This window comes from Sinocyclocheilus anshuiensis, unplaced genomic scaffold (assembly GCF_001515605.1).
Source record: "Sinocyclocheilus anshuiensis isolate Anshui unplaced genomic scaffold, SAMN03320099.WGS_v1.1 scaffold20, whole genome shotgun sequence".
Classification (NCBI taxonomy): domain Eukaryota; kingdom Metazoa; phylum Chordata; class Actinopteri; order Cypriniformes; family Cyprinidae; genus Sinocyclocheilus; species Sinocyclocheilus anshuiensis.
This window is the reverse complement of record NW_015558646.1, coordinates 2,110,386-2,137,687: the sequence shown is the minus strand read 5'-3', so window position 1 is coordinate 2,137,687 and position 27,302 is coordinate 2,110,386. Positions and strand designations below refer to the sequence as shown.

General features: G+C 38.2%; 1 protein-coding gene across 1 annotated transcript in view; it reads left to right on the top strand.

The window, feature by feature from the left end:
- diaph2 (diaphanous-related formin 2) overlaps positions 1-27,302 on the top strand; it is a 420,052-nt gene that overhangs the window by 129,465 nt on the left and 263,285 nt on the right. Inside the window, exons 9-17 of the mRNA XM_016477051.1 lie at positions 264-400; positions 2,839-2,947; positions 6,207-6,317; positions 8,398-8,510; positions 12,636-12,752; positions 16,591-16,709; positions 17,849-17,913; positions 19,246-19,350; positions 23,635-23,697. Of these exons, the coding sequence (XP_016332537.1) occupies positions 264-400; positions 2,839-2,947; positions 6,207-6,317; positions 8,398-8,510; positions 12,636-12,752; positions 16,591-16,709; positions 17,849-17,913; positions 19,246-19,350; positions 23,635-23,697 (939 nt within the window). The remainder of the gene's footprint in view (positions 1-263; positions 401-2,838; positions 2,948-6,206; positions 6,318-8,397; positions 8,511-12,635; positions 12,753-16,590; positions 16,710-17,848; positions 17,914-19,245; positions 19,351-23,634; positions 23,698-27,302) is intronic.

Below are 27,302 nucleotides of genomic sequence, written 5' to 3'. Positions count from 1 at the left end.
CTCAAATTGTGGTCAAGTGCAGTGCATTACACCCTGGAAGGAAGACAAAAATGCAGGAATATGATTATTTGTCCCTGCTGTCCTGTCCTCATTTAAAATAATTTATCCTAAAACATATCTACACCTGCCTAATTGGCTCTTTCAGGAGAAGAAAGCCTAAATGTGTCCATACATGAGGGGTTCATTGTGTAAAGGGATTATCCATTGCAAAATGTTTACATTTTTGCAAGTTGTAATAAAATGAGATGTCTTTTTGTTTTCAGTATGGCCTCCAACGAATCTTGGGGGACGAACGAAGCCTCCTCCTCCTCGCAAGAGCGATCGATCCCAAGCAGACTAATATGATGACTGAGATTGTCAAGATTCTGTCAGCTGTTTGTATCATCGGAGAGGAGAACATGTAAGATCATCAGCTCAATCCCATTTTATGTGGTTTTCTTTTCTATAGTGTTTTTTTCAGTAAAATGTATCTTCAAATACACTATATAAAAATACTACTACTTGTAGTAGTAATTATAATAATTATTATTGAATATTTAATACTATTAAATATAGTAATAAAGCAATTGTTATAACAATTTTTTTTATATTACTTTATATATTTTCTTTTTAAATATCCTCTGACAATTACAAGAAAGGGATGTTTGGCATATTGTTTAAAACAATTTTTTTTTAGTAATAAAGTTATACACAGTTGATATAATTAATTATTTAATACTAATATCAATCAACTTTTTTTGTGCCAAAATTTTATGCCAAAATGTACTGATACTTTTAAATATACTAATCAGACATTTTGTACTTTTTACAATATTTTCTATGGTCCCATTGCGTTACAGCACTGACCAGAAACTGATATTTCTTAGCAAGCGTCCATTGCATGCAGTAAGAGTACATGTTACTATGCCCTTCTCAAATGAGCCTGCTAGAAAGCCCCCGGCTAAGCGTATGCAAGCTGTGTTAGTTTTGTAGTTGAATAATTAAAAAGCTGAGTTTGCAACTGATCGTTTTTATCTGGCAATCAGCACCTTCAGCCCTGGGATCTGTTTGAGTAAACACACAAACACATGCAGACAGACTCATGCTCACATGCTAAGTGCAGGTTGGTTGAATCGGTGTGTGGTAGGTGAGTAGATTAGTGTTTTTTATGGGTGTGTAGGTGATCAGAGAGTGTGCAGATCTGTGTGACAACTGTAAAATGCTGATACCTCACTTAGCGCTGAAACTAGCTCCTTCCCTCTCAAACGCTGTGCAGTGACACTGGCTTATGTTTAGTGCTGTCACATCAAAGCCCTCTTTAAGAGTTGAGCAGGTGTAGCTCATTCTGAAGCCATGTTTGAACCAGCATGAAAGACTTTGTACAGCCCACTCACGACTACAACTTAATCACCTGGATCACAAAACATGGATCTTACACCTAGCTGTTCAGCAAAACTTCTCTCTGCAGTTTTTCCACGACAGAGCACAGCAAACCGATTTTGGGGTAACGAGACATGTGAAAGTGAACTTAACATCTGGTGTAGATCACTAGTATGTAGTGTTTATAATCTGTTGCATGCAAGAGTCGACAAGCATCTTGTGCCTGCCTGTCTTAATCATAATTGTGATTTTCATACATAATAGATTTCTTTACATTTAATCATCATCAAAGGGAGGAATAGGAGGAAAAATAAGGGCTACATGTTGATGAAATACACTTTTAATGACTGGGTTGACTCCAAAATTGAATTTCTGTCATAATATAAAAATATTTAATTAATTATTAATTATATTTCTTTCAAATATATAAAAAGCTTAATATTTTGTGAAAGTCAAGATACACTACAATTCACAAATTTAGGTTAAGTACTGTACGATTTAAAATATATATATAATTTTTTTTTAAATTACACTTTTAATCTGTAAAGACATTAAATTGATTAGAAGTTATAAAATTCATGTATGTTACAAAATTTATATTTCAAATAAACACTGTTCATTGAACTTTCTATTTGTTAAAAAAATCCTGAAAAACTATATAAATGTTTCTACAAAAAAAAGTGTTAAGCAGGTTTTCAACATTGATAATGAAAAAGAACCATTATTGATAATTGCACACAAATGATAATTTAATAGCACAAATTCAGCATATTAGAATGATTTCTGAAGGATCATGTGACACTGAAGACTAGAGTAGTGGCTGTTGAAAATTCAGCTTTGCTGTCAAAGGAATAAATTGCATTTTATTCAAATATATAAAATATATTCAAATAGAAAACAATTGATAAATTCCAAAATGAACATTTCCTAACCCGATAAGAGCAAGTCTAGTGATATACACAGTTAACACACAATCTTGCATGTGTTTCTTTACTGAATGGGCTATTTTTACACAAGCGATGATTTGTTCTGCAGTTATTATTTTGTCTATGATGCATTCTGGTGTTCTTTTCCCTTAGCCATGGACTGCAATCCACCAGTGCTTGAGTCAGCAAAACAGACATGGAACCTTGTAAAGTCCTTAATTTGCTTTCACAACAACACTGTCCAAACGCATCTCTTCGGTTCTCTTGTGTTGCTGCTTCTGACACAGCATCACATATTGTAGAGTAGACTAAAGGATTTCTCCTATTACTATGTTTGAACATTAGGCTTATTTTGGTATTTCAAAACCCTAGTGAGTTATAACTCTACATAAAAGTCTGTGACTTTGTTCCAGTTCCCCAGCGTAAACGTCCAAGACCGAGATTACAAGCTTAGACCAACTCGGGTGAACATTCTAAACCAATGTCATGACCATGTCTTGATAAAAAGCTTGTTTACTTAAATGCAATGTTTTGTCTTCTTGCTTTCCTTTAGTCTGGATAAGATCCTGGCAGCCATGACCATTGCTGCAGAGAGGAATAATAAGGAGAGGTTTGCTCCGATAGTGGAGGGGCTGGAGAACCACGAAGCCCAGCAGCTACAGGTCAGAGTTGGCGCCCTTTCCAAGAAAAAGAGAGTCAGAATGCTGGCCTTCCACACCTGCCACTTCACCTTATTGCATTCATGTTATAATTCATCACACTCTTTATACAAATATTCACATACACTCTTGCTCAGGTAACCCAGACTTTGTAGCTGCAAAGTTAATAACTATAGTTTCAGAAGACAGTTTTGCCTTTTGTCTAGAATAAGAATCATTCTTTAATAGACAAACATAAAGACAAAGAATATGATGTGTTTTCTCTAAAAAGAATAATACAGCAGTATCCTTATTTGATATATTTTATAAAATATAACTTATTTTAGCAATCTGTTAAATTGAGTTATAGGAGGTTAGTGAATAAGACACAGAATTTAGTGTTGAAAAGCTGCTAATGTGGATCAAATATAGAGAATTCTTTCTAAATAACCTTAGTTGCACATGTGTCTCCTCTAGAACTTCAGAAAAGATCATAACCATGTCACAGAATACTCAGAATATTTTATTTTATTTTATTTTGTTTTGTTTTTGCAGTGCTCTGTTATTTTTATTGGTTTACATTTTATTTATTTTTAATTGCAATATGTTATTTACTCACATTTTCATTGCTGTTATTATTTTATTTAAATTAATTTTTATATTACTAATTTGCTATATTATCTGTTATTTAATCACATTTTTTATTGCTGTTATCATTTTATTTTATTTATTATTTTAGATAGGTTTATATCTTTGGGCATGTTGTTTAGCCTGTGTCAGAATTTAGATGTTGCGTCTGTTCTCTAGAACGAGCAAGGAATATTCAAGTAGAACACACATCAACATCACACTTTTTTTTTTTTTAGACATTTTTATATGTCCTCATGTTTTATTTTACTAATTTCAAATAATTAGCAGAATTCTGCTTGCGCAGGGCAGCAGGTATAGATCTGCTCTGTTTAGTGTCAGTCAATGTGTGAGGCCTCTTCATTCCCAATGCTCTTTTTGATGCTGGAGCCAGGTAGAAATTGGCACATCTGTCACTCAAAGCTCTTCTGCACCCCGGCTCAGCTTGACGTGTGTAAACAAGTCCCCCTATCCCTCTTCTCACTGTGTTCTGTGGCCGTCTGTCAACCCTGCCACCTACCCCACAAGAAGGAAGCTAGCTGCTGGCTATTCTAATGCAACAGGAGGTGTATTCTAAACCCTAATCAGCCCCAACCAGGTCACACAAAAAAGCTCTGGAAACTAGCGACGACAACAACAACCAAAAAAAAAAAAAACCCTCTTCTCGAGAGATGGTTACTTTATCATCTTCCCGTCTTACATTTTCCTCTGCATTCTCCAGACTGGTCTCAGAGGAACCGAATCAAAAGGGCAAGGATGCAGCACCACACCTGTATTTATCATTCCGTGCTTCTCCACAGCCTGCAGTGATCTGTGACCAAGCACAACAAGCCCCTCTCACACATTCATTAACCAAATCCCTAATCTTTGTGTTGCTGTTGAGAGAGCAGTGAAAATGACAATATGATCCAGGGCGAGCGAGAGGAGAAGGGAGGAATGAATCCCTTTGATTTGGTGCCTTGTTTTCCTCCTTGAAAAAAGGCTTTTAATGAAAAGAACCGCTGCTAATTGTGAAGTAAATTAAAACACCTCACCAACGCTGGCGGTTAAAAGAAATTAAACACTTTTAAAACCTGCGATGGGTTGCAGAGCCTGACTTTTTAAACCTGATTAAAATGTGTTTTGCCGTCACGCCATCTCAGTGACGCAAGCACGCAAACGTAAAACTGTCCCAGCAGTGCCGTTTTTTTTAATTACTCTGCTGGAATCTACCTCTGGCACTGTGCTGCAGAAGCTCATCATTGCACACGCAACCCATAAAGGAAAATAAGTTCCTCAACCTGCTCCAGCACCCTATCTGCAACATCGTTCCAAACAGGCTGGTGTGTTGATGATGAAATGCATTTGCCCTCAGGAGAACTCGATGAACGATCTAGATTCACTCAGTGGGCCTCTTCAATGATTCAAATTGAAATAATTGGTCAAATGGGAATACGAGAAGATTTAATAACTTTGGTGATTTGGAGGCATAATGTTGCACAATGGGAGCAAACTAGGCCTCGTTGCGTTTGCCTGCTGCAGCTCCTGGGTAGCTGGGACTTCGAGAGAAGGAATCAAGAATAGTGTTATGGTTCCTGATGCCATTGGGCTGCTACTGAACCCAAGGCTACTTCTGTGAAAAGCAGAATTTTTAAGCATTGATTTATTTTTGTTTAGAGTATTATTATTTTTTTCCCACTAGATTTTTAGTTTTAGTTTATTTTTATTTCCCCATTTTCAGTTGTCTATTTTCACTAGATTTTCACTCTATTTTCACTTTCAAATATTATTTATTTATTTGTATTTTAGGGCGGCCCAAGTTAATGCACTGGTATAATTTAAAAATGCCAGCAATCTGAAATAAAAAAAAAATTACTGTATATTTTAGATAATCCCCCCCCCCCTCAGTTATGTTTTTATTTTATTTCAGTTAATGAAAATGTTCAAGTCAATCAAGACTATGCATCTCCTCTAAATGGCTGCCATTGCCTAAATATCATATCAAGAACTGTCTCTCCCATGACTCAAGTCAGGTTTCTGTTTTTGAGGCCGATCTTTGAAGGCCAAACAAGCGAGAGTCAGAATGACGGAGGGGCTTCTGACAAATAAAATAATGCAGAAGAATAAAATGTAGGCCAACAGCAACTCCAAAAGCCCAGGCCAAGGCTGGTGAATGTATAGGAAGACTGTTCACGTGTCCATCAAGAGTGATCTTTCCACTCTGCATTGATCAACCAAGTGAAGAGCATTGCTTCTCATCCTAGCTGTCTCCCTGGAGCCACCTTATAGCATGTTAAGAACCATCAGCACTCCTCCCTGCCCACTGCCCTGATCTGATAAATCAATTGCAAATACACATCTGTTCAGCCAGGCTTGCTCCCTCCTTTCATCCCTCCTTCCTCTGGACATCTTTACTAATCCACTTGTGTCTTTTCCCTGCATTTTTACCATTTTTCTCTCCCAGTCCTTCACAGTGGCAACTGCCTTGTTCCATCCTTATGAATTCATTTTATTTTATGTAATGTGATATATAGATTTTTTTCTTTAAGATGAGAGATGAGAGCAGTATGAATAAGAGGCTGTTGCAGGGTACTACATTTTAATCATTTATCACCAAAGGGATGATTCTAAGAATTTGCTTGCATTAAATGATGGTGGTGTGTGTGTGTGAATACAGGGGGCCTGCATGCAGCTGATCAATGCCCTCGTTACATCGCCAGATGATTTAGACTTCAGGATACACTTACGAAATGAGTTTCTGCGCTGCGGCCTCAAGAAGATCCTACCAGTGAGTATATCTTTTGCTTTTTCATTCTTTAAAAAAAAAATGTTTGTACTTCATTACTTTTATTGCTTATTTGATTTTTTTTCTTTTTTTATTTAATAGGATATACTGTATGTTCATTAGTTTTTCTTTTGTGGTTAGTTGTGGAAAGTTAGTAAATAAATAGAAAAAAAGATGTACAACAGCATTTTTGTAATCAAATGACAGATGTTGTTTTTCTAATGAAAGAGTTTGTGTTTAAAATGACATTAGTGAAGGCTAAAATAAAAAAAATAAAAAATAAGTTTGAAAAATGGCTTTACAGAACAAATAAAAACTTCTGAACAAATGAACAAAACTATTAAAAACTGCTTAAATGTTCCCTGGTTTAGTGTCCTCCTCCCTAATGGCACAGCTTTGTTTCATAAAGGCCATTCCCCTCACACATCATTATCAATCAGCACGCAGATCTCTGCCCCACGCTGCCACAAAGCCCACAACCAGGCCAGCACATCGCTCACCATCTCATTTATGTGGCATTTCCTCACTCTTAATAAGTCATTTTGACTGCTCCCCATATTATTGCTGCAATTATTATAATTATCTCAATCTACCCCCGCATATGATGAGCTTATCGTAATTTATGAATAATGTATTTGAAAGTTTAATAGGACAATTAAATATTACATTGTTCTTTAATTGTGAATAATGAGTTTCCAGATTTTAGTATCCTCAAAATGGCAAGTGCAAAGGGAAAGAAACAAAGTGAAAGACAAATGAGATGCACTAAATCCTCAAGGAGAGATAGAAAATGGTGTCTGATGAAATGAAAATACACATTTCTGGAGATGGATGGGTGAGTGTGTGTTTGGTGTGTGTGCGAGAGAGCGAGAGAGACTCAGTCCTGCCTCCTACTGCGGCATTGCGAGTGCTCTTTCTCTCTGATTGGCTGTTGCTTTAAGACAGATGGCATGCCTGAAGTATAGTCCACTGATTGATAACTACAGAAATTGGGTTACATTTGGCTTTTCACCGTCCATAAACTACACCAGCAGTGATTCATAGTGAAGTTGTAAAGCACACCTATTTTATCCTCTCTTTCTTTATGTCTCTTCCTCTCTAAACCCTTTAGATCTGTCGCATATGTTACTGGTATACATAGCAAGACAATCTGTGTACCATAGAAAAACAGATTGACTCTCAGCACTATACAAAACTAATCAGACTTATGGTTTTATTTGACACCTGAGTTTTGAATCACTTGACAAGCACAGCATTCAAAAACCTTTCTTATAAAACAGCATTTTTTCGGTGTAAACATCAACATTAGATCCAAAATGAATGTTCAATGGCTAATATGTTGAAAATTAGCCAATAGGCTGTTGATTCATCATTGGCATACTGAAGCCTCTCCTAACATTGGCATTCATACATCACCTTAAAGGGGTTCTGGTTTTCATTCATTCATTCATTCATTCATTTTCTTATTAAACAGGAATTTGTCCAAAACCTACACACATTTTTATTATCTTTCCAGTTGCACTGCTTGTTTTGAGGATATTAATGTATGTACAGGTGCATCTCAATAAATTAGAATGTCGTGGAACACGAGTTTCACAATTTGAGTTGAATTACTGAAATAAATGAACTTTTCCACGACATTCTAATTTATTGAGATGCACCTGTAAACTGTAAATTTTGAATGCATGTATTTATTTCAAAGCTAACAAAGCAAAGTCATGAACTAAGTGCCACAAAACTCTAATGAGGTCAGTTCAAAGCCTTGTACAAAGAGTTTAAAGCAGCGTTCCTCAAATCTTGCCCTGGAGGGCCACTGCGCTGCAGAGTTTAGCTCCAACCCTGATCAAACTCACCTAGCTGTGATTTTCTAATGATCCTGAAGACATTGATTAGCATGCTCAGGTGTGCTTGATTAGGGTTAGAGCTAAACTCTGCAGGAAAGTGGATCTCGTGGGCCAGATTTGAGGATACCTGGTTTAAAGTATCTAAAAAGCAGACTTTTTCTTGTTATATTACCAATGTTATATGAGGACACATGTTCATCAGTCACTCATTCCTCTTATGTCAACCTCTGTAATCACAGGAGCTGAAGGAGACGGAGGAGCTCGACATTCAGCTGAAGGTGTTTAATGAAAATAAGGAGGAGGATTCCATCGAACTGTCTCACCGACTGGATGACATCCGCGCAGAGATGGAATATCCTTTTTACCGCTGCCTCGTGAATGCGTGCAGCCGCAAGGGCACCCGGTGTGGCTCATGGGTCTAAAGCCAAGACCTCCAGTTTATTCGGAAGGGATTTGAGAATCAGGTTTTTTTTTTTAAATTCCAGTCCAGCCTCTGGCAACTCTGGTGGTAAACAAACCTCTTCACATCAACACATGCACGCACCGCACACATATCCCAGCATCCTCCTCTGGCCCTGAGCTCATTATACTGACATTCCAGAGACACAGAGAGCAACCTCTACGCTCACCTCTCCTCTGTTTCATTCCCCCTGAAATCTGCGGATAGACTATGCTACACGGCTATGGAAATCCGTTCACACTTATTTTCTCCCTGTTTCTACATCTGCATCTGACCCTTCAGGCCACAGCTGCGTACGTGGCAGCCATATGCAGTAGCTTCTGGATTTGTGTGTATCCTCACAGTACCCTTTATAAAGCAGCTTGAAGCCATTCGCTGAATTCGAAAAAGCAGCATATTTTTTTCTGTGGTTTTAGTGCTGATTTTGTTGATGGTTTTTATCGTTTCACCCTCTTTCCATAACCTCTCAGAGGGAAAGCTTCGCTGAAATGATGGAGAAGCCAGAGTTTTAGTTCAGGCTGTCTGGACTAATGATTTTCGTGAGCAGCCAACTGTGTAAGAGACACAACATTTGTCTCTAAGGACAATTTGGCATTGATCTGTAAGTGCCTTGTGTAATATGCGTGTCTAAGCAACGGTCTCTGTCTTTCTCAGTCCTTTTCCCCTTCTTCTCTTTCTAAACAACAAACGTATTTCAGTCCCGCTTTGTGTTTTCGGTCAGGCTGCTTTACAAATATTTTCCTACATTTACTTATAGAGATAATATCTATATGTATGCATTTATTTATTTATTCAATCTCACCACCTTTCTTGTTTTCTGTCAGGCTGCTTTATGACTATTTAAATATAAGCTATATATATATATATATATATATATATACAGCACAAAGATAATGCAAGTAAATAGAAAATGCAGTTTTTAAATGATGATTGCATTTAAGGGAAAAAAGCTGTCCAAACCTTTCTGGCCCTATGTGAAAAATTAATTGCCCCCTCCTGTGAAATCACGAAAGAACTGTGATTAACCACATTATTTTAGAAATCTGAGTAAAATTTTACTAGCCACCCCCAGGCCTGATTACTGCCAGACTTGTTGAATCAAGAAATCACTTAAATAGAACCTGTCTGACGAAGTGAAGCATGCTTAAAGAGCATCAGATCATGCCGTGATCTAAAGAAATTCAAGAACAGATGAGAAACAACATAGTTGACATGTATCAGTCTGGAAAGGGTTATAAAGCCATTTCTAAGGCTTTGGGACTCCAGCGAACCACGGTTAGAGCCATTATCCACAAATGGAGAAAACTTGGAACAGTGGTGAACCTTCCCAGGAGTGGCCGGCCTACCAAAATTACCAAAAAAATAACATCATACCAACAGTCAAACATGGTGGTGGTAGTGTGATGGTCTGGTGCTGCTTTGCAGCTTTAGGACCTGGACGACTTGCCATAATTGATGGAACCTTGAATTCTGCACTCTATCAGAAAATGCTGAAGGAGAATGTCCGGCCATCAGTTTGTGACCTCAAGCGCACTTGAGTTATGCAGCAGGACAATGATCCCAAACACACCAGCAAGCCCACCTCTGAAGGGCTCAAGAAAAACTAAATTAAGTTTTTGGAGTGGCCAAATCAAAGTCCGGACTTAAATCCGATTGAGATGCTGTGGCATGACCTTAAACAGTCCATTCATGCTCGAAAACCCTCCAATGTGGCTGAATTAAAACAATTCTGCAAAGAAGAGTGGGTCAAAATTCCTCCACAGCGTTGTGAAAGACTCATTGCCGGTTATCGCAAACTCTTGATTGCAGTTGTTGCTGCAAATGGTTGCACAAACAGATATTAGATTTTCACGTAGTGCCAAAAAAAAAACAGGAAGGGGGGCGCGAGGACTGGAATTGAGATCGCTGCATTAGAGTATTAGTATTAGTAGACTGTCATCTTAATATCTGCTAACACTTTATTTTGATGGTCCCCAAACAGACATTCTACTGACTATAACTTTGGAAGTGCGTGTCAACTTATTCTACTAATACTATAATGAGATTTCGTTTACATGTAGTTACAAAGTTACTTAGTATAGCATCTAAAGTGGACTATCGAGATAAAGTGTAAGTTATTATAATAATAATTATTAGTAGTGGTAGTAGTAGTATAAATATAGCACTTCTGGTCTGGTTTAGTTCTGGCCACTGTAGTGACTTCAGGAAGCTGTTGAATATTAATTGAAAGTTGGGCAGTGTGATTGATTGACCCTCCCTCTCTGTCTTTTGTATTGCTCAGCTCCATGCTGATACAGCTCATGTTTATGCATCACCTTCCCCACCAGTATATTACTCCAAACATGCCCAAAATACAAATATGCACAGACGGTGTGTGTCTGTGTGCACACTCGTGGCCCTGCTTAATAGAGAGAATGGCTTGTTGGTGCATTTTGCTGGTTTTGAAGTGTGGAGAAAATAATTAACTTAAGCAGATCACCTGTGTTATCAGCAATAATGCTCTGAAGATGCTTGTATTCTCATATTGAGTTGACAGAACATGGGATACACTCACAACCTTATGAATAACTGAAATTATATGAGTTAATTAGAAAATGTACAGCAGTGCTGGGGCAGATTGGTTTGCTGCAAGGGCAGTTTTTAAAGTGGCTGGAAGTCTTAACGTTCAATTTTATTATTGTTCCATAAATATATAGAGCTATATATGCAATATAGTATAGATTTTTTTTTAAGTATCTCGGTTTATAGTTAAAATTCTTTTAAAGAATATAGAGTTCTCTAACCTGAGACAGATTCCCTTTAATTAAATGAAAACAGACCTGCTGTACTTTTTTTTTTATTGTTTTCCTCTAAATATTGAGAATCCATAGCTTTTTGATTTGTATCCCAGTGGAAGGGAAGGAGTGACTGTGGCGGCTCAAGAAAGTGTGCTCCAGTCCAGCCAGTGCATCACCCTGCAGTCAGCGTTTAAATATTTCAACAGACATTGTCAAAACCTACAGTACATGTAATGACTGGACTCAATTTTTCACCCACCTCTGCTCAGTGCAGCATGACAAATATACACACAATTTTGACCATATTTACAAAGATTGTTATTTTAGTTTATTTTATTAGACATTTTAAATTAATTTTTATAACACTGTGTTTTTTTTAAAGTGAGCGTTGTTATATTAACTCCATTGTAGGACCATTAATAGAAACAATTAATGAGCTACCGAGTTGCTATTATTAATCATCATATGCTTTAGCTTGCCACCATTGAAAATAGATCGCCGGTCATTTATTTAACTCAAGTGGACATACCAGACAGGGTTGGGACATCAGTTCTTGATATAATAATAATATAAAAAGAAGACTATGATGACTATCTGATATTACATCTATTTTAGACATTGAAAGCCACTGCCCTTTCTCCTCAGGGAGAGGAAATGTTGGACATTTAATCAATACTCTGCAAGTTTAAGAGCACATTTCTTCTGTTTTGGAGACAAGAAAGACAAACTGAAGATGAGATTTCGGTCCAGAAAATAAATAAATATAAAAGGAAGTGACTGATCCATGTTTTATTGCTTTAAATAATCAAACTTAAAGAATTTTCATTTGATTCATGTCCACAGCCGGGTATGAACTGGCAGAAGAGGTATTGCCTCTGCCACTTTTCTTCAAAACTTGTGTTTACATATGTTAGCAAATTAGATCCCTGAAGATACTTTAGAATGCAGGAAGATAACATCAGTTCTGGTTTGACTCAACCTTTGACTCAGTCCTCCTTCTGAATTAAAACTAGCACACGATTTCCAGTGAGGGATGGCTATTCACCTTTAGTTGTATTGCTTGCATTTTATTGTTCTTTCTCATCTTAGAATTATACTACTGCACTTCAAATAATTTCAGTCACTCTTGTCTTTTACACAATTTTATATGCATACATAGTATAGAAATGGGATGTTTTGATTAACATTGTTTTACTACATGGCAAGCAGTGTGCAGTTATGTCCTTAACGATCTATGCACTGATATGGGTGAGGTGTACCATCTCCTGTCCAACATGGTGAAAGACACAGGCTCAGAACCATACTTCCTATCCATCCTCCAGCACCTGCTGCTCATCAGGAATGATTATTATATCAGGTGAGTGCTATCATATGTTTTCTTAAAATCTATTCCATAAGTGTGATGGTAACAAGATTGCTCCTGTTTATTAACGGTTTTCTTAGTTTCTATTGACTCAACAAGCATTCTTGAGTATGAGAATTCACAGATTATAATTAAAAACAAATGAAAATAAATAAATACAATTTAATTTGGGATATTTTGAATGTAATTAAAAAAAGCTCAATTAACTTTATTGTGCTGTATAGCTGTGCTATTGTAATAATATGAAATTACTCGTATCAAGATATAAGATTTTAGTCGTTTTTTGCTGTTTAACTATGTCTTGAATGATAATTTATTTAAAAGAGAGAGTTATTTTGCATGTTCAGCCACACTCAGAGTTTGTGTGTCTGTCAGAAAGTGAAGAAATGATACTGATCATTTCAGTTCACTGTTGCATCAGACCTGTTGCTGAGGTAAAATATTTAATAAAGACGGAAGAGCGAAGCGATGAAAGGGAGGGAATTTACCATGGACATGTTGCTGCTCACTTTGAGCCATGAATAATGTATTGCCTGGCTTGTTGGAAAAAGCGAGAAATAGAAAACACATTAAGCAAGTAGTATGGCAGATTCTCGTTCAGTGCCATCCCTCCCGCCCCTGTGTCTGTTACTCTGTCGGCAGGAAACAGGATCACTACAAACGCTGATTAAAAATGTATGCACTTATTAAAGACTCTCTCCCATAGGAAGGAAAAATAACAAATGGAATCTCTTTAACGTCTCCAATTGTTTCTTTTAGATGCCAATGAGATTAAATGACGAGAAAATTAAGTCTTCTGCCTTTCAGATTTTTCTCCTCAGAAAAAGACCTTAGTAATTCCACAGAAAAAAATCTGACTTTTTAATATCAACTCGAATTTTGCTTTCCGTTTTTTTACCATTTCGAAATATTTATGAGAAATATCTGATATAAAGTACATGATCCATCGCTAAGAGCGATGTTTGAGCAATGACTCTTTTATCTGCATTAAAACATATTTCTCAAAGATGGATACACAGTTTTGTTTGTTTGCCTCATATGCATCTGCATTACATGGTCACTCTATAAACTTCTCATCACTGACATCTTTGGTTGCTTTTGAACCTGGTGAGACGTTTTATGTAGATTGGATTGGCTGGTTGGGAAATTGTATGGCTATAATTTTAGATTAAAGGGATCCCTTGAGATCAGTGTGCGCTTTGATGACCGAGTCTCCAAGGAGAGGGAGGGAAGAATAGGCTGGTGGCATCTCTCTACTTCAGTCCGCATCAGTCGACAACGTCACTCTTGTTCATAGGTGTTGGGAGGTACTCTGGTGATCAAAGCCAGCCATAAAGGAGAGCTGTCCGTGCCAATAGATCGCACCGTTTGATTTAAAGCCATTCTTTAATTCCAGCAAAACAACCAGACACCTTTATCATCTTTTAACTCGGTGCCCTCAACTCTGTCCTTGGTTATTTGTATGGAAAGTTTTCCCTCAATTTGTTTAATAACCTGAAATAAAATAAACAGAACGATTTAATAACAGTTACCGATGTCCTTCAGCCCTCCAGCCTTCCTTTTTACTGCTTTTTAGAGCAGCGGAAGGAAGACGTTGGGCAATGACTCTCTAAAACTCTTTAATAGAAGGTAGATCAGAGGGAGAGTATATGGAGCACTTCTTCTACTTTTGGCCGTGACTGATGTGAAGATTAGATCGACAGTGTGGAGCAGGGTTTGGATGGGAGATGAGAGGCAGACAGTGAAGGTGCCAGACTGCGAGAGAAGGAAAGAGCAGCGCCGATGAGTGGGACATATGCCTTCTCCTCTGGTGGGGTGTGACAGTTCTGGGTCAGTCGTCTCCTTCTCAGTTCTATCCAGCATGCGGCAGTGGTGGTAGCCAGGATGTTGAGAAAATAGGGCGGCTTATTGAGATAATGAAATGGTGTACATCAGTGACAGGCGTAAGCTTCGGGCCTTGCCACTAAGCCGGGCTCGGTGACACTCTCAGCCCTATCAGTTCCAGCCACCCCATCCGCCCCCTCTGCATGCTTATTACACATCGCTGCAATTGCCACAAATTGGCAAATTGTATGAATATGATTATTTGTTTGGTTATTTGAGTATGTTATTTGTCATTGAGCTTGGAGAGACATCCAATTATGGTAATGTCTTAATGGCTGGTTTATTCAAAACAGGTTATTATATTTAAATGTTACAACAAGAGATGCAATCCTCTATGATGCTGTAATTCAGCTCTTTTATTTAAAAAAATATGTACTTTAGCATTTTGCAGTATGCTAAATGAGATTATGAGTCAGTGTTGTATTATTTATAAAATAATGTAATATTTATTAATATTCCGAATTAGCTTTTGTTTATATTTTCAGTTCCCAGTTAATTTTAGTATTTTTTAAATGCTTTTGTACTTTTTTATAAATGTTTTTTTTATTTTATTTTATAAATATTTTGTATTTAAATGTATTAAATATAAAATAAGTATTTTTTCAATCAAATATTCATATTTTATTTTGTCTTTATTCCAGTTAATGAAAACTGTTTTAATAATTGCAGTTTTCAGTTCATTTTAGTATTTTTACGTGCATTTGTACTTTTTTTTGTATAAATATTTTTATTTTATAAATATCTGCTGCCTTTGTAACTAACTGAAGTAAAATAAGTAATTTTTTCCCATCTAATATTTGGCTTTATTTCAGTTAATGAAAACTGTTTTAATAATTACAGTTATAGTTAACATTAACAGCAATGATCAGGAAGCATCTGAATGCTTGCATATTATTTATTATTTATAATTTTTTATTTGTTTGTGTATTATTACCTAAAATATTAAATGTGTCACCCTTTGTGGCTGAATTTAGCAGACATCTTGGTTTTCCTTATTGGCAGCACACAGACCATAACAGCAGCAAATAAATATGATAATAAGAAAACATAAGTGCAAATACACACCTGTTGTGTAATTTATTACTTTAGGTCAACAAACTCTGCCATTCATCCATTAGCTTGTCTATATTCCCCCACAAATATTGTTTATCAAACAAGAATATTTGGAGATTAAAAAATGTAATGCTCTAGAATTAAGTGGCTTTAGCTAAGAGTTGTGGTGCAATTATTTAGCACAGAGACATTTTTAAAGTCATGCTCGTTCATTAGAATTCAAAAGCTTGTTTTGTGTCGAGAAGCTGGGAGAAGGGGACGACACATTTCTGGAAGGAAAATTGAATACCTACATGAGACATTCAAGGTCATGCTTGGAACATAATTATTTGCCACTACGGAGCTCGGCTTAAGTCGACATTGTATTTGTTAAATGTCACTCGCAATTAAATTTGGTAATATAACTTGGAAAAGGTCACACACTAAGCGCCGTGGCAGTGTCTAGTCCCAGACCCATTTACTCCCCGTCCCGTCATTGTCACCCCTCCAAACACAAGGCCGTGTTTTCCCTGCCATTGTGCAACTAATTACACAGATTACACTGATTAGATTTGCGTCTCAGGTTTTATTGCTGCCCTTAATTGCCAAAGATGATTGCAAATTAGAGAGGGAACCATGGAGGCCCGGATGTCGGTTTGTCTTCACCTTGAATGGACAAAGTCACCCAACCGCTCTCTGGCTGCACACTTTGCCGTTAGTGATTTCATTATGTACCGAAGGAAGCCTTAATTCAATGCCGTGAAATACCATTAAAAGATATGTCTTACCAGATGATTTACGAAAAGAGCTGTCCTCGCAGGAATGCACGAGGCGGTATTTTATATGAAGTTAACGGCTTTGTCTCTTGTCATACTCTGCCCCCTCACTCTCGCTGCACTCATTCTTTTTATTACAGGCCTCAGTATTACAAGGTGATTGAGGAGTGTTTGTCCCAGATCGTCCTCCACCGCAGTGGGATGGACCCTGATTTTGCCTACAGGGAACGACTGGATGTGGACTTCAGTCATCTCATTGGTAGGTCTGAGATTAGGTCTCCTGGGTCTTGAAGAAAACATCTTTGTGTTGAACGCCACACTAGACCTCAGCGCAGTTCCTTTTAAGTTATTATTCATTGGTACAGCTCAGTTTTCCAGACTATTCAATTCAGTCTTGAACTGTGTGGCCATTTGTTAAAGTGGCCAGAACATTTCGGAATGAATAAAAAGGAGTTTCAGGTTTCGGTCAGCAGCTTTAGGTAAAAGCGAGAGAGCAGTATTGAGTTATATCACTTCAATGAAATCCGCCAGAAAGATTTTTGAGGCTAAATGGGATGTCTAGAGCATGATTATAACAATCCTGCACTGGTTCACACTACATTCTGTCTAACATAACTGTGAAATCACGCTGCGTTGAGGGAGACGCAACTGCAGTTGATAAAAGTTTGCGATTTCCTGGAGTAGATCTAATTATTATTTCCCGGTCCCCATGAGAGCCTTGTCTGAAACACCTGCACTCACCTGACACGTAAGATAAGGTACACTCATTATGCATAAATAAAACATTATCTGCAAAATCTGGCTGGCATGTCATGTCTTATAAACGCAACACGACTACAGCTGTACCGGTTATATCTGCAGTCCTGGACTTTTTTCATTTGTTTTATGATTAAATGTTGTGAGGGAAAGCATTTGTTGCCAATTGTTTTGTCATGCAAGTTCTTGGACACCAAAGGAATTAATAAAATAAGGGCGATGTAAATTTTTGTCCTCTCTTTTTTTTCTTCTTTGCCCCTCTTTTGTGTTTTGTCACTAACACTTTCGTAACTTGCCAACAAAGGCTCATTAAAAGTTTCAAACCCATCTACAGAAACAAAAAAAAATGTTAGATTTTCTCACTTCTTCCCTTACTTTAATGAGTTGAAAACAGATTTTGTGGGGCGCCGTTTTTAAATTTACATCTCAAACCTCCAGAACAGAATACAAATCTCTAGAGGGGAGGGGGGAATGAGACACTGACAGGTTCATTTTATTCTGTTCGGTTTTTTGTTCTTTTGATTGTCTTCATTCGGTGTCTGATGTGGAATCTTAAGCATCTTGTTAACAATGCACCTTGTAATTTACATATACTTGTGTGTTTTGTGCGTTGTCATGCATCCGACTGTTTGTGTATGACAGATCAGTGCGTGGATAAAGCCAAAGTGGAAGAGAGTGAGCAGAGAGCGGCTGAATTCTCCAAAAAGGTGAGTCTATTAATCACCCTGGGTGCCGCTATTGGTATGCAACCAGGCTGCTGTCACCAAACTTTTCTTCCATGAGCGGTGAGACAGCACATTGATTGTTCTCGTCTGATCAATAGCTGGCAGCAGAGCAACATGATCTGTATCAGTGCAAGCAGAATCAATGCTGATGCTCCAATCTGCAAGCTTGTTTGTGCCATACTGGGAACACTATTTACAGGCACCATTTCAAATAGTGTTAAAGGCCCCACTGAACAATATTGTAATTTTTTAGTTCAAACATTTCCTCTGGAGGTTCATGAGGATGCTAACACTTGCTGATGTTGTCAGTGAAGCCAAGAGCTGTATCCCACAATGCTTTGAGAGTGTATCCATGCTTATGCTCAGCTTCCTGCCCAACTCTGCCAAATGTCAGTCAGATATCTGAGGCTTGCGGTTTAAAGGCAAAGTACTGTAGCACAAATACTACTGGGTAGCTGAAAACACTGGGTCACACTAACTAACTGTGTGTATGCATTTGATTGCAGCTGTGTATAATTTTTTATACATACATATAGATTTAATAGAATATGATGCATCTAATATTTATATGCACACTGTCATCCATTAAAAAGTTAGTGCTTGGTAAGATTTTAAAAAAATATTTTTGAAAAAAAGTCTCTCATGCGCATCAAGGTTGCATTTATTTAATCAAAAATTAAATTAGTGAAAACAGTAATATTGTGAACTATTATTACCATTTAAAAGAATAGTTTTCTACTGTAATGCATTTTAAAATGTAATTTATTCCTGTAATGGCAAACTAGTTTTTAGCAGCCATTACGCCAGTCTTCGGTGTCACATGACCCGTCAAAACTCATTCTTATATGCTGTTTTGGTGCTTAGGAAACATTTTATATTGTTTTTATAAATGTTGAAAACAGATGTGTCGCCTAATAATTTTATGGAAACCTTATTATTTATGACTCAAAAGAACAGCATTACAAAATATTCAGAATAGTTTCAATTAAATAATGTAAACATCTTTACTGTGATTTTGATCCATTTAATGCATCCTTGCCAAATAATTACTGACCCCAAACTTTTAAACAGTGGGGTAAATGTAAATTCTGGAATATTTAGATCCATATTCATCAACATTATATTTGCACATGTGTTAAATCACTTTGTAAGTGAATAAGACCCAGATGTTGCAGCTAGTAAAAGCTTAGTCTTGGATCAAGATGATGATGATAGTGAAGGTGGAGAGACATGCTGAATGTGTTGATGTGTCCTGTGGTCGATGGAATCCATATGGTTATGTCAATGTTTTTGTGTGTGTTTTATTGTCTTCAGTTCGACGAGGAGTTCAGCGCACGGCAGGAGGCGAAGGCTGAACTGCAGAAGCAGGAGGAGAAAATCAAGGAGCTAGAGTCTCAGATCAACACCCTGCAGGCCCAGGTAACAACACTTGCACCATAACCCACTGTACATACTATGCTCTCTCTCATCACCACTTTAGGTTCACAAGCAGCCCCATAGGTGTGACCCATTCAGCTGCTCTGCACTCTCTACCCAAGGTTATCAAACACAGGTTAACGCTAATGGAAGCTACCACCGATGCCGGTTCCTTAGCGTTCACCTTTAACATGCATAGTTTACCCTTCCATTGGCACTGATTATACCACAGAACATATCTGTGCTTTGTTGTACTCTCAGAGGCTTCAAATCCACTGAGGTTTCTCTTATCTTCCCTCATGAGAGCTTTGTAGTTCACGTTGCCTTAGAAGAGCCCTTTGTCCTACAGATCCGTGAAGCAACACGCCTTCTTTTTCCGGTTTCCAGACTATTCTCCAGTGGCTATTAGACTACCAGGCATTAAATTATTTGTCTCCATCATAAAACCTACTTGACTCTCAGCTCATCAAATGCCCTGAAAATGAGCTATACAAGCACATTAGGATCACTAGTACTTATTGTGTTGTAAGGTCATATGAAGCAGTTTTTCTCTGTCTGCTTCAAATGGTAATGCAACTTCTAATGTGGCAGCGAAGGGAGAGACTCTGCTAATTTGGTCGAACTGAAACCTTTTTATCTTTTATCGTGAATGCAGTGGTGCTCTAAATGGGTATTTTAAGACTTGGGGGATTGTATGATTTAATAAAGGGCCAATATCCCCCTCAAATTGTTGGATTTGATTTTTCTCAATTGCTCCATCGCAGCCTGTTCCTAGCTATTGTATCAATGCTTTGAGGGATTGTGTTACGTCTTTGGCTCTCACATCATCGTTCCTGTCAAGAAAAACCCTTAGTCCTTCTCCCGCAAAATGACTGCTATTTCCTACCAAACCCAATTTGAAACATTTTAGATTTTAGTGCTGCCTTGGGACAAAAGAAGTAGCTTGCTTGCTTAGCTTATGGAGTTTAATAGGAGGAAAAAAATATCACCATTTGTGAAGCGCCATCCACGGCGTAAATAGTTTTCCAGAAACCAAATATATTGCAGTTGGAAAAGCCAGCACTTTGTCTTTCTGTTTACTTACCTCTCAGCATTTCTAAGCCCTATTGCCCCCAGCTTCTTCCAACAAGAGCCTCCCCACCTTCAAACCGAGATGAGTTGCTGTCATTAAGGACCCTGGCAGCTTGGACCACCATTCATTCTCACAGATTTACCAAATGGGCACATTAGTGGAGGCGGAGCTGGAATGGGTTCCTCCCCGTGCAAAGCGGAGCGTCTCAGAGCCCGACACTTCATTTGTGTGCAGTCCTCACCCCTGCACTTCATCTGCCCCGAGAGCCAAATCATGGCACGTTACCCACTCTGCCTCCCTCCTTTCCTCCATCTGCCTCGTCCATCACTTTCTCAACTCCTACACATATTCATGAGCCCAGGCCTCTCTGCGCTCTGCTCCTCATCAGTCACCATCATCCCTCCTTTTCTACACTCATTCATGCCGAGCCATATTGCGCGCACCCAATGCGTCCCTCCTCACGGACACCGCAACCCCGTTAATGACTGCTCACCTGCTCTCTCCTGCTTTGCTTTCCTGGACAGCAGTGTCATTCGGCTGTTGTTTTTCCCTGGGTGTCCTTCAGTCTTACCCCAAGGCGATCGCCTTCTCTTTGAAGCTCAGTCATCTCCAGCACATTAACAGGTAGAGGAGCGAAGCGGAGCCCTGGAGACGCATACTCTTTCCAAATGTGCACTCTGATGGCACGTTCAAAGCTTTGGCTCTGGAACATTCTCGCATCAACAGACTTCTGGTGCTTCTGGTAGAGAACATATAATGCACTCGCTAAAGAAGCACCAGGATATTAGCATGAGAGACTTGCATATATCGCCTGGGTGTTTTGGCACATCTGAAAGGGATATAAACTCATAGGTTGTCATGCGTAAAGGTGACAAATTGTACCCTTTATTAGACAGTCAGTGTAAAACTCTTCTCCCACTACAGTTTCACAATGTTGTGGGTGCACAACACATCACTGTGAAAACTGACTACGCTCACCCACACTTGAACCCACTTGCTAACTTGTTGCCTTTGGTCGTCTGGTATAGATGGAAAGTAGAACTTGGTTTCAAAACACATTGTACTGTAAAAATTTAATTAAAATGAATTATATTAATTTTTATTAGATTTAGATTTCATGATAACAAAAGTTTCAAAATAACATCTCTAAAATAAGCCTTGTTAGGTTGCATTATGATGTACATTTCAAAAGTTTTGAGCTGAAAAGCATGACTGTCAGACATTTTCACATTATTTTGTACCATTAGGGTGACCGAGGTTTAAAGGACAAGAAAGAGATGACAGCAAAGACATGCTTATCAACAGATTTGCCTTTAACACATACTTGAAGAGAGCCATTACTCAGAGGAACCAACACAACAGCTCATGGGAAAATAATAGTCGGATGAGCTCATCAAAGCTGTGGTACAGAAAATTCCGGACAGACTGAATGTAAAATGGAAAGAATAAAATAAGAGCTTTGCACTTTCATTTCATGTATTTTTAAGAGTTAATGAGAGTGCATGCATTATTAGGCCTCCTGCTCAGCTGTTCTGCCAAGCCCAGTTTTAAATAAGCATATAACCATATTCTCTCTTTTCATTTTGTGGTGGATTGATATTTCCCTTTCTTGATTTGACTGCAGCTGGTAATTGCGTCACATTAACGGCAACAAAGTGCAACACATTTCTCCAGGGTTCCTCGTTTCTTTCCTCTTGGACATTCTACAGGAAGGGAATAGTGTCAAATATGTGGAATCGAACGGTAGCTTGCTTAATAATTCAGAACCCAAGCGATACTGAGGGAGAAATCTTTTGCAGCACCTGATAAGTTTCAGAAAGCTGTGCGGTCAGCTGTCTGTACCAACATGGGACTCGTAACATTATGGTGCAGTGCAGGGCTGGACCTGCGTCTTATTGCCACTACCGGGATGGATTTGACAAGGAGTCTGGCGGTAATGATGCCGATAAGGACAGCACTTCGCTTGAATCATAGAGCTGGTCGCCATGTGCCCTGCGCTGTTGCCATGGTCAGTATCAGGGGACACAGCTCGGCCATTCACCTTTACAGGCTGATTCGTTTGAAATGCAGTGCATGTGTGCCATCTCTCTTTCTCTCTCTCTTTGAGGAAACGATCACAAGGAATACAAAGATGCTGCTGTTCTTCTTGACAATGTTCAGTGTGTTGGCTGATGTTCTGCCCTTCATATCGTCAAAAATAAATACAGCTAAAAACAACAAAACTTACTAAACACTACAAGCAAGGACAGGATTTCAAATGTGATCAAAGTTTTCCACTGTCCCCACCATGAAGGTATCCATCTTCTTTTCCATTACACGTCTTTAATATTTGATTCCACCCTACATGCAGTATGGGGAAACTGCACCATATAAGTATATTTTAGAGGCAGTAGAGTATGCTTCCTCTGAATGAAAAGAGTCTGTTAAGATGTTATTTTTCCCCTTTTCTTTTTTTAAAAGAGGCTGCTCATAGCAAGTTCAAAGCGGGAGCAAAGCATCACTGAATCTAAGTGCTTGAGCTAAATTCACTGAGCCCGTCATAAGGCAGTGAAATGATGGGAAAAACTTGAAAGAACAGGATTCCAGAAGCAAATCTAAAAGATGCATAACAACCAATTTACTGCATTTCCGACTCTTGTGCCTAGAACTTTCCTTTGAAATGGATGCTGTTGGAACAAAAGCATCATGGAAATGACTGAAGCCAATAGTGCGCAGCACTCTGATTGTTAATGATAACTCGAAAGTCTTTAAAGACTTAATATTTCTTAATATTTTTCCCCAGTCCACTCCTAAAAAGCACTCTTAACGGTTTAATAAAGACTTGTAAAAAATCTCTATTGGCCAAATAATTTCGGAACCAAGTCCGCTGAAAAGGTGGGTGGCACTGTTGCGCTCAATTGTGTCTGGAACTGGAACTGTGTGAGGGTGTTTAATGATGTTCTTAATTTATGAATTCACTCCTGCAAAGCTCACAACAACCACTAATGAAACCCTGTATTACTTCATTAGTAGGTAAACACAGTGTTTTGATAATGTTCAAGTAGGCTGCTTGCATCCAATTTCTTGCTGTCCCCAAGTTTTATTGCCATGTGACCTTCAGTAAAGTTGGCAGTTGGCTTTTGCTTTATTCTCCTCTTCCAGCTATGACATCTCTCTTTGCCTTACCATTGCTCTGTCTGTCTATGTATCTGTCTGTCTGACGCTCACCTGTCCAGTTGACTAGTGAGAGAGACAAGCTAAGAAAAGCAGAGAAAAGCATCAGCGAAAGAAACAGCAAGGTGGGTGTTCTCCTAACCCTTCCCTCCGCCTTCCCAGCATGCTCAATGCAGCCACCCGCCAACATGAATGAATGAATGAATGATGCATTTATATAGCGCTTTATTGTGTATTGTTGTACACCCAAAGCGCTTTACAATCATGTGTGGGGGTCTCTCCTCAACCACCACCAGTGTGCAGCATCCACTTGGATGATGCGACAGCAGCCACAGGACAACGGCGCCAGTGCGCTCACCACACACCAGCTACAAGCTATTCAAACATCTTTGAAAATCAGCATTTTTTTATACCTTCTAACCGGTTGATCAAAGCTGTTACCTCTCACTGATCAGCCAGAGCTTTGATTTTCCGTATTGTCTCAAGACTCTCAACAGATGCTGTGCAATCATCCATTACAAATGCATGCTACACAATTAGGCCATAATCCTTACCACATATCCAGCATATAAACAGCTTGTGATGGTGAATCTCGCCAAACACAATCTCTATACTGTGAATACTTTCAGTTCTTAGAAGCTTGAAAGTGTATGAAGCAAGCAGTTTGTCTGTTCCCTTATTTTTAGGTTTGCTAGCATCGTTCTCTTCCACATTAGCTACAGGAACGAGATGGAACAGGCTCCCAGAGCCAGTTCCAGCTGGAAGGGAAAATTAAACCCCATCTTTCCATTTAACTAGAGTATTGTAACCCTCAGTAGTAACCAAACCTAATTGAATTTGCCTCTTGCTCATCACAGATGAGATTGGGATGGTTTAATTGTGTGTTAGCCCTAGTTAATTACCCAAACTGTGACTGTTTCTACTCAGAGTGCCCTCCCACCCATTGAGAGTGTAAATGGATGCTTGTCTACTTGATATTGTCCTGTCCATATATAACAGATAGTTTCAGACATGCTGACTGCTAATTAGTGCCACGTATGGGAGACGGCCAGCAAATTCAGGTCAGTGGCCAGCTTAGACCTTTATCAAACCAGACTTTTGCTTCATAAATTGCTTTTTAAAGCAAGATAAGAAGCCAAAATGAAAACAGAGGGGGAAAGGAGCCCTAAATGAAAAATGTTCCTGTGTAAAATGGGTTTTGGTTTTAAAATTGGTCTAAATGATGGATATTGTTTAAAGAGAATAAGGGGTATGGCTAGAGAAAATTGAGTGCTGGAGGCTGATTAGCATTCCAGAACCGTGGCTGGAGGGTCTGTGGCATGCCACAAGCTGCCACAGAGGGCCAAAGCGATGCGGAAATGACGGTGCTCTAATTTAGCAGCTAATTTGCTTGCCATTCTCTTGTATTAAACTTTAAAGAGAAAATGGGTCACAACGGGCCGGAGATTGACAGAAGCATAATCATGGGACAGGGTACTCGTCAAGGGACCTCAGCTTCCTGCATGATGCTCCTACACCTTTTTAATTTCCCCTCTAATAAACAATCCACTGCCTGCATTGTGTAATCAAACACTCGGTAATGCATATAAAAATGTGGCTCGACGCATATCATTCTCCTAATCAATTGAACTGAGGCTGGAGCACAGAGAGGGGAATTGCTTTAGAAAATGAGAAACTTTTTCACTAAGCAGTGATGAGAATGAGGCGCAAAGTAAGATTTTAGAAGAAGAAGGAGGGAGAAAAAGAGAGAGAAAAATGGTTTGTAATCATCCAAAGGTCAAGTCATATCTGGACTATTGGGACTTCTAATTGAAGCATTTGCATATCATTTGTTGCTAAAGAGACTTGGCCACCCTTTATCAATGATTCAAAATACCTGTTTATTCCGTTGCGAGCAGAGCAAGGCTGATTTGTCAGGACATTTACCACCTATTGTCTTATCAGTTACTGAATGAATTGAGCCCTGACTCCTTTATAATGGCTTCTCTTCCTGGAGACCATCTTGTGAACTTCAGTTATCTTCAGTTACCAGGAAAGTAAGTCAGGGAAGAAAAATAAAGAACAAGAAACAGGTATTTGGCTAAAAACTCTGTAGATTGTGGCTCAAGGTTAAGGATCTAGAGGATGGAGCAGAGAGGTCGACTGCCTGCTGCCACCAGTTGCATGAGCGTTCAAGCTCGATTACTGTTCTCATTACTGCTAAAAGTTCAGGTGGCTGCATCCTATTCATACTCTCAATCTATTAGCAAATTACAGAGGCAATTTACATGTTAATCAAGTCTAATGGTTTACTCTCATCTGTTATGCTTTATGATTAAACGAGATGAATCAGTCTACACAAACCGCTTTCCATATTTCATCCGCAAACAAATATCGATACTGTCATCTTGTCATTCGGTGTAATCACAGTTAAGTATGTTCCATACGGAACGAATGAACACTTATGTCATTACGTCTTAAAAACAATAACAGATGATCATCATAAACTTCACCATGTTTGTTTCTTTTGAGTTATGCCCTCAGTGTCAGTCGCTTTTTCATTCTCCGCTGCTAATCTGAAACTGAAATGGCTTTTAAATTGTGTGTGTGTGTGTGAGCCAAGCTTACAGGAATCCTACGAGGCCCATATAAATTGGTTATACTATGCTGCTGTATAATGCCTGATGTTACCTAGAGTTAAGCTTCATCTCACCTTCTTTATCTGTGTTTTGTTTTCTGTGTACTGAACGTTTCCTGCAACAGGGTCCACAATTAAATCTTCCCTGACCTAAAGCAAATTGTGGGTTTTTTTTTTCTTTTTCTAAAGTTATGTAATATTTTAAATTTAATTTAAAATATTAAATCTAATAATAATAATATTAATAATAATAACTAAATTATTATTATTATTATTATTATTATTATTATTATACATAATTATAATACTAATAATAACTACTTAATTGTACAATAATAATAATAATAATAATAATAACTACATAATTTATTATTATTATTAAGACAAACACCTATTTATTTATTTATTGGTTTATTGATTGATTGATCTCACTCTTCCTCATATTTGTTATTTCCTTAGATTACACATTTGTATTGGCACATGGAGTTGCAGAGAAAATGAAATAAGACTCTTTTTTTAAAGACATTAAATTAAATACATTAAATAATTGATATTTATTGATAATTAATTGATAATTAAAAGTTCTTACATTAAAACATTAGTTTAAAGGGGTCATATGATGCAATTTCAAGTTTTCCTTTCTCTTTGGAGTGTTACAAGCTGTTCGTGCATAAATAAGATCCCTAAAGTTGCAAAGACTAAAGTCTCAAACCCAAAGAGATATTCTTTATAAAAGACATGTCCACGCCCTCCTAAAATGTCTTGTTTAAACACGGCCCCACATGTCTACGTCACTGTGTGGGAAGATTTGCATAACACCGCCCAAATGTTCACGCAAAGAAAGAAGGCGTAACTTTTATTCTCACTGTAATATTGTTGCTGCTGCCGCCATGTCGTGGACTCGTGGAGACGCTGTATGTTTCGCTGTATGTTTCGCTGTGAAAGAGAAACTACTTTGTTTGGCCTTCCAAAAGAGGACACAACTAGAAATCATTGGTTAAGTTGTATTTACAACACTGTTCCGGAACAGTTCAACCTAAATATTCAGATGTGTGCAACGCATTTTACGGAGGATGAGGACTGTTTCCTGAGAGAGTAGCCTACAATGCCGGT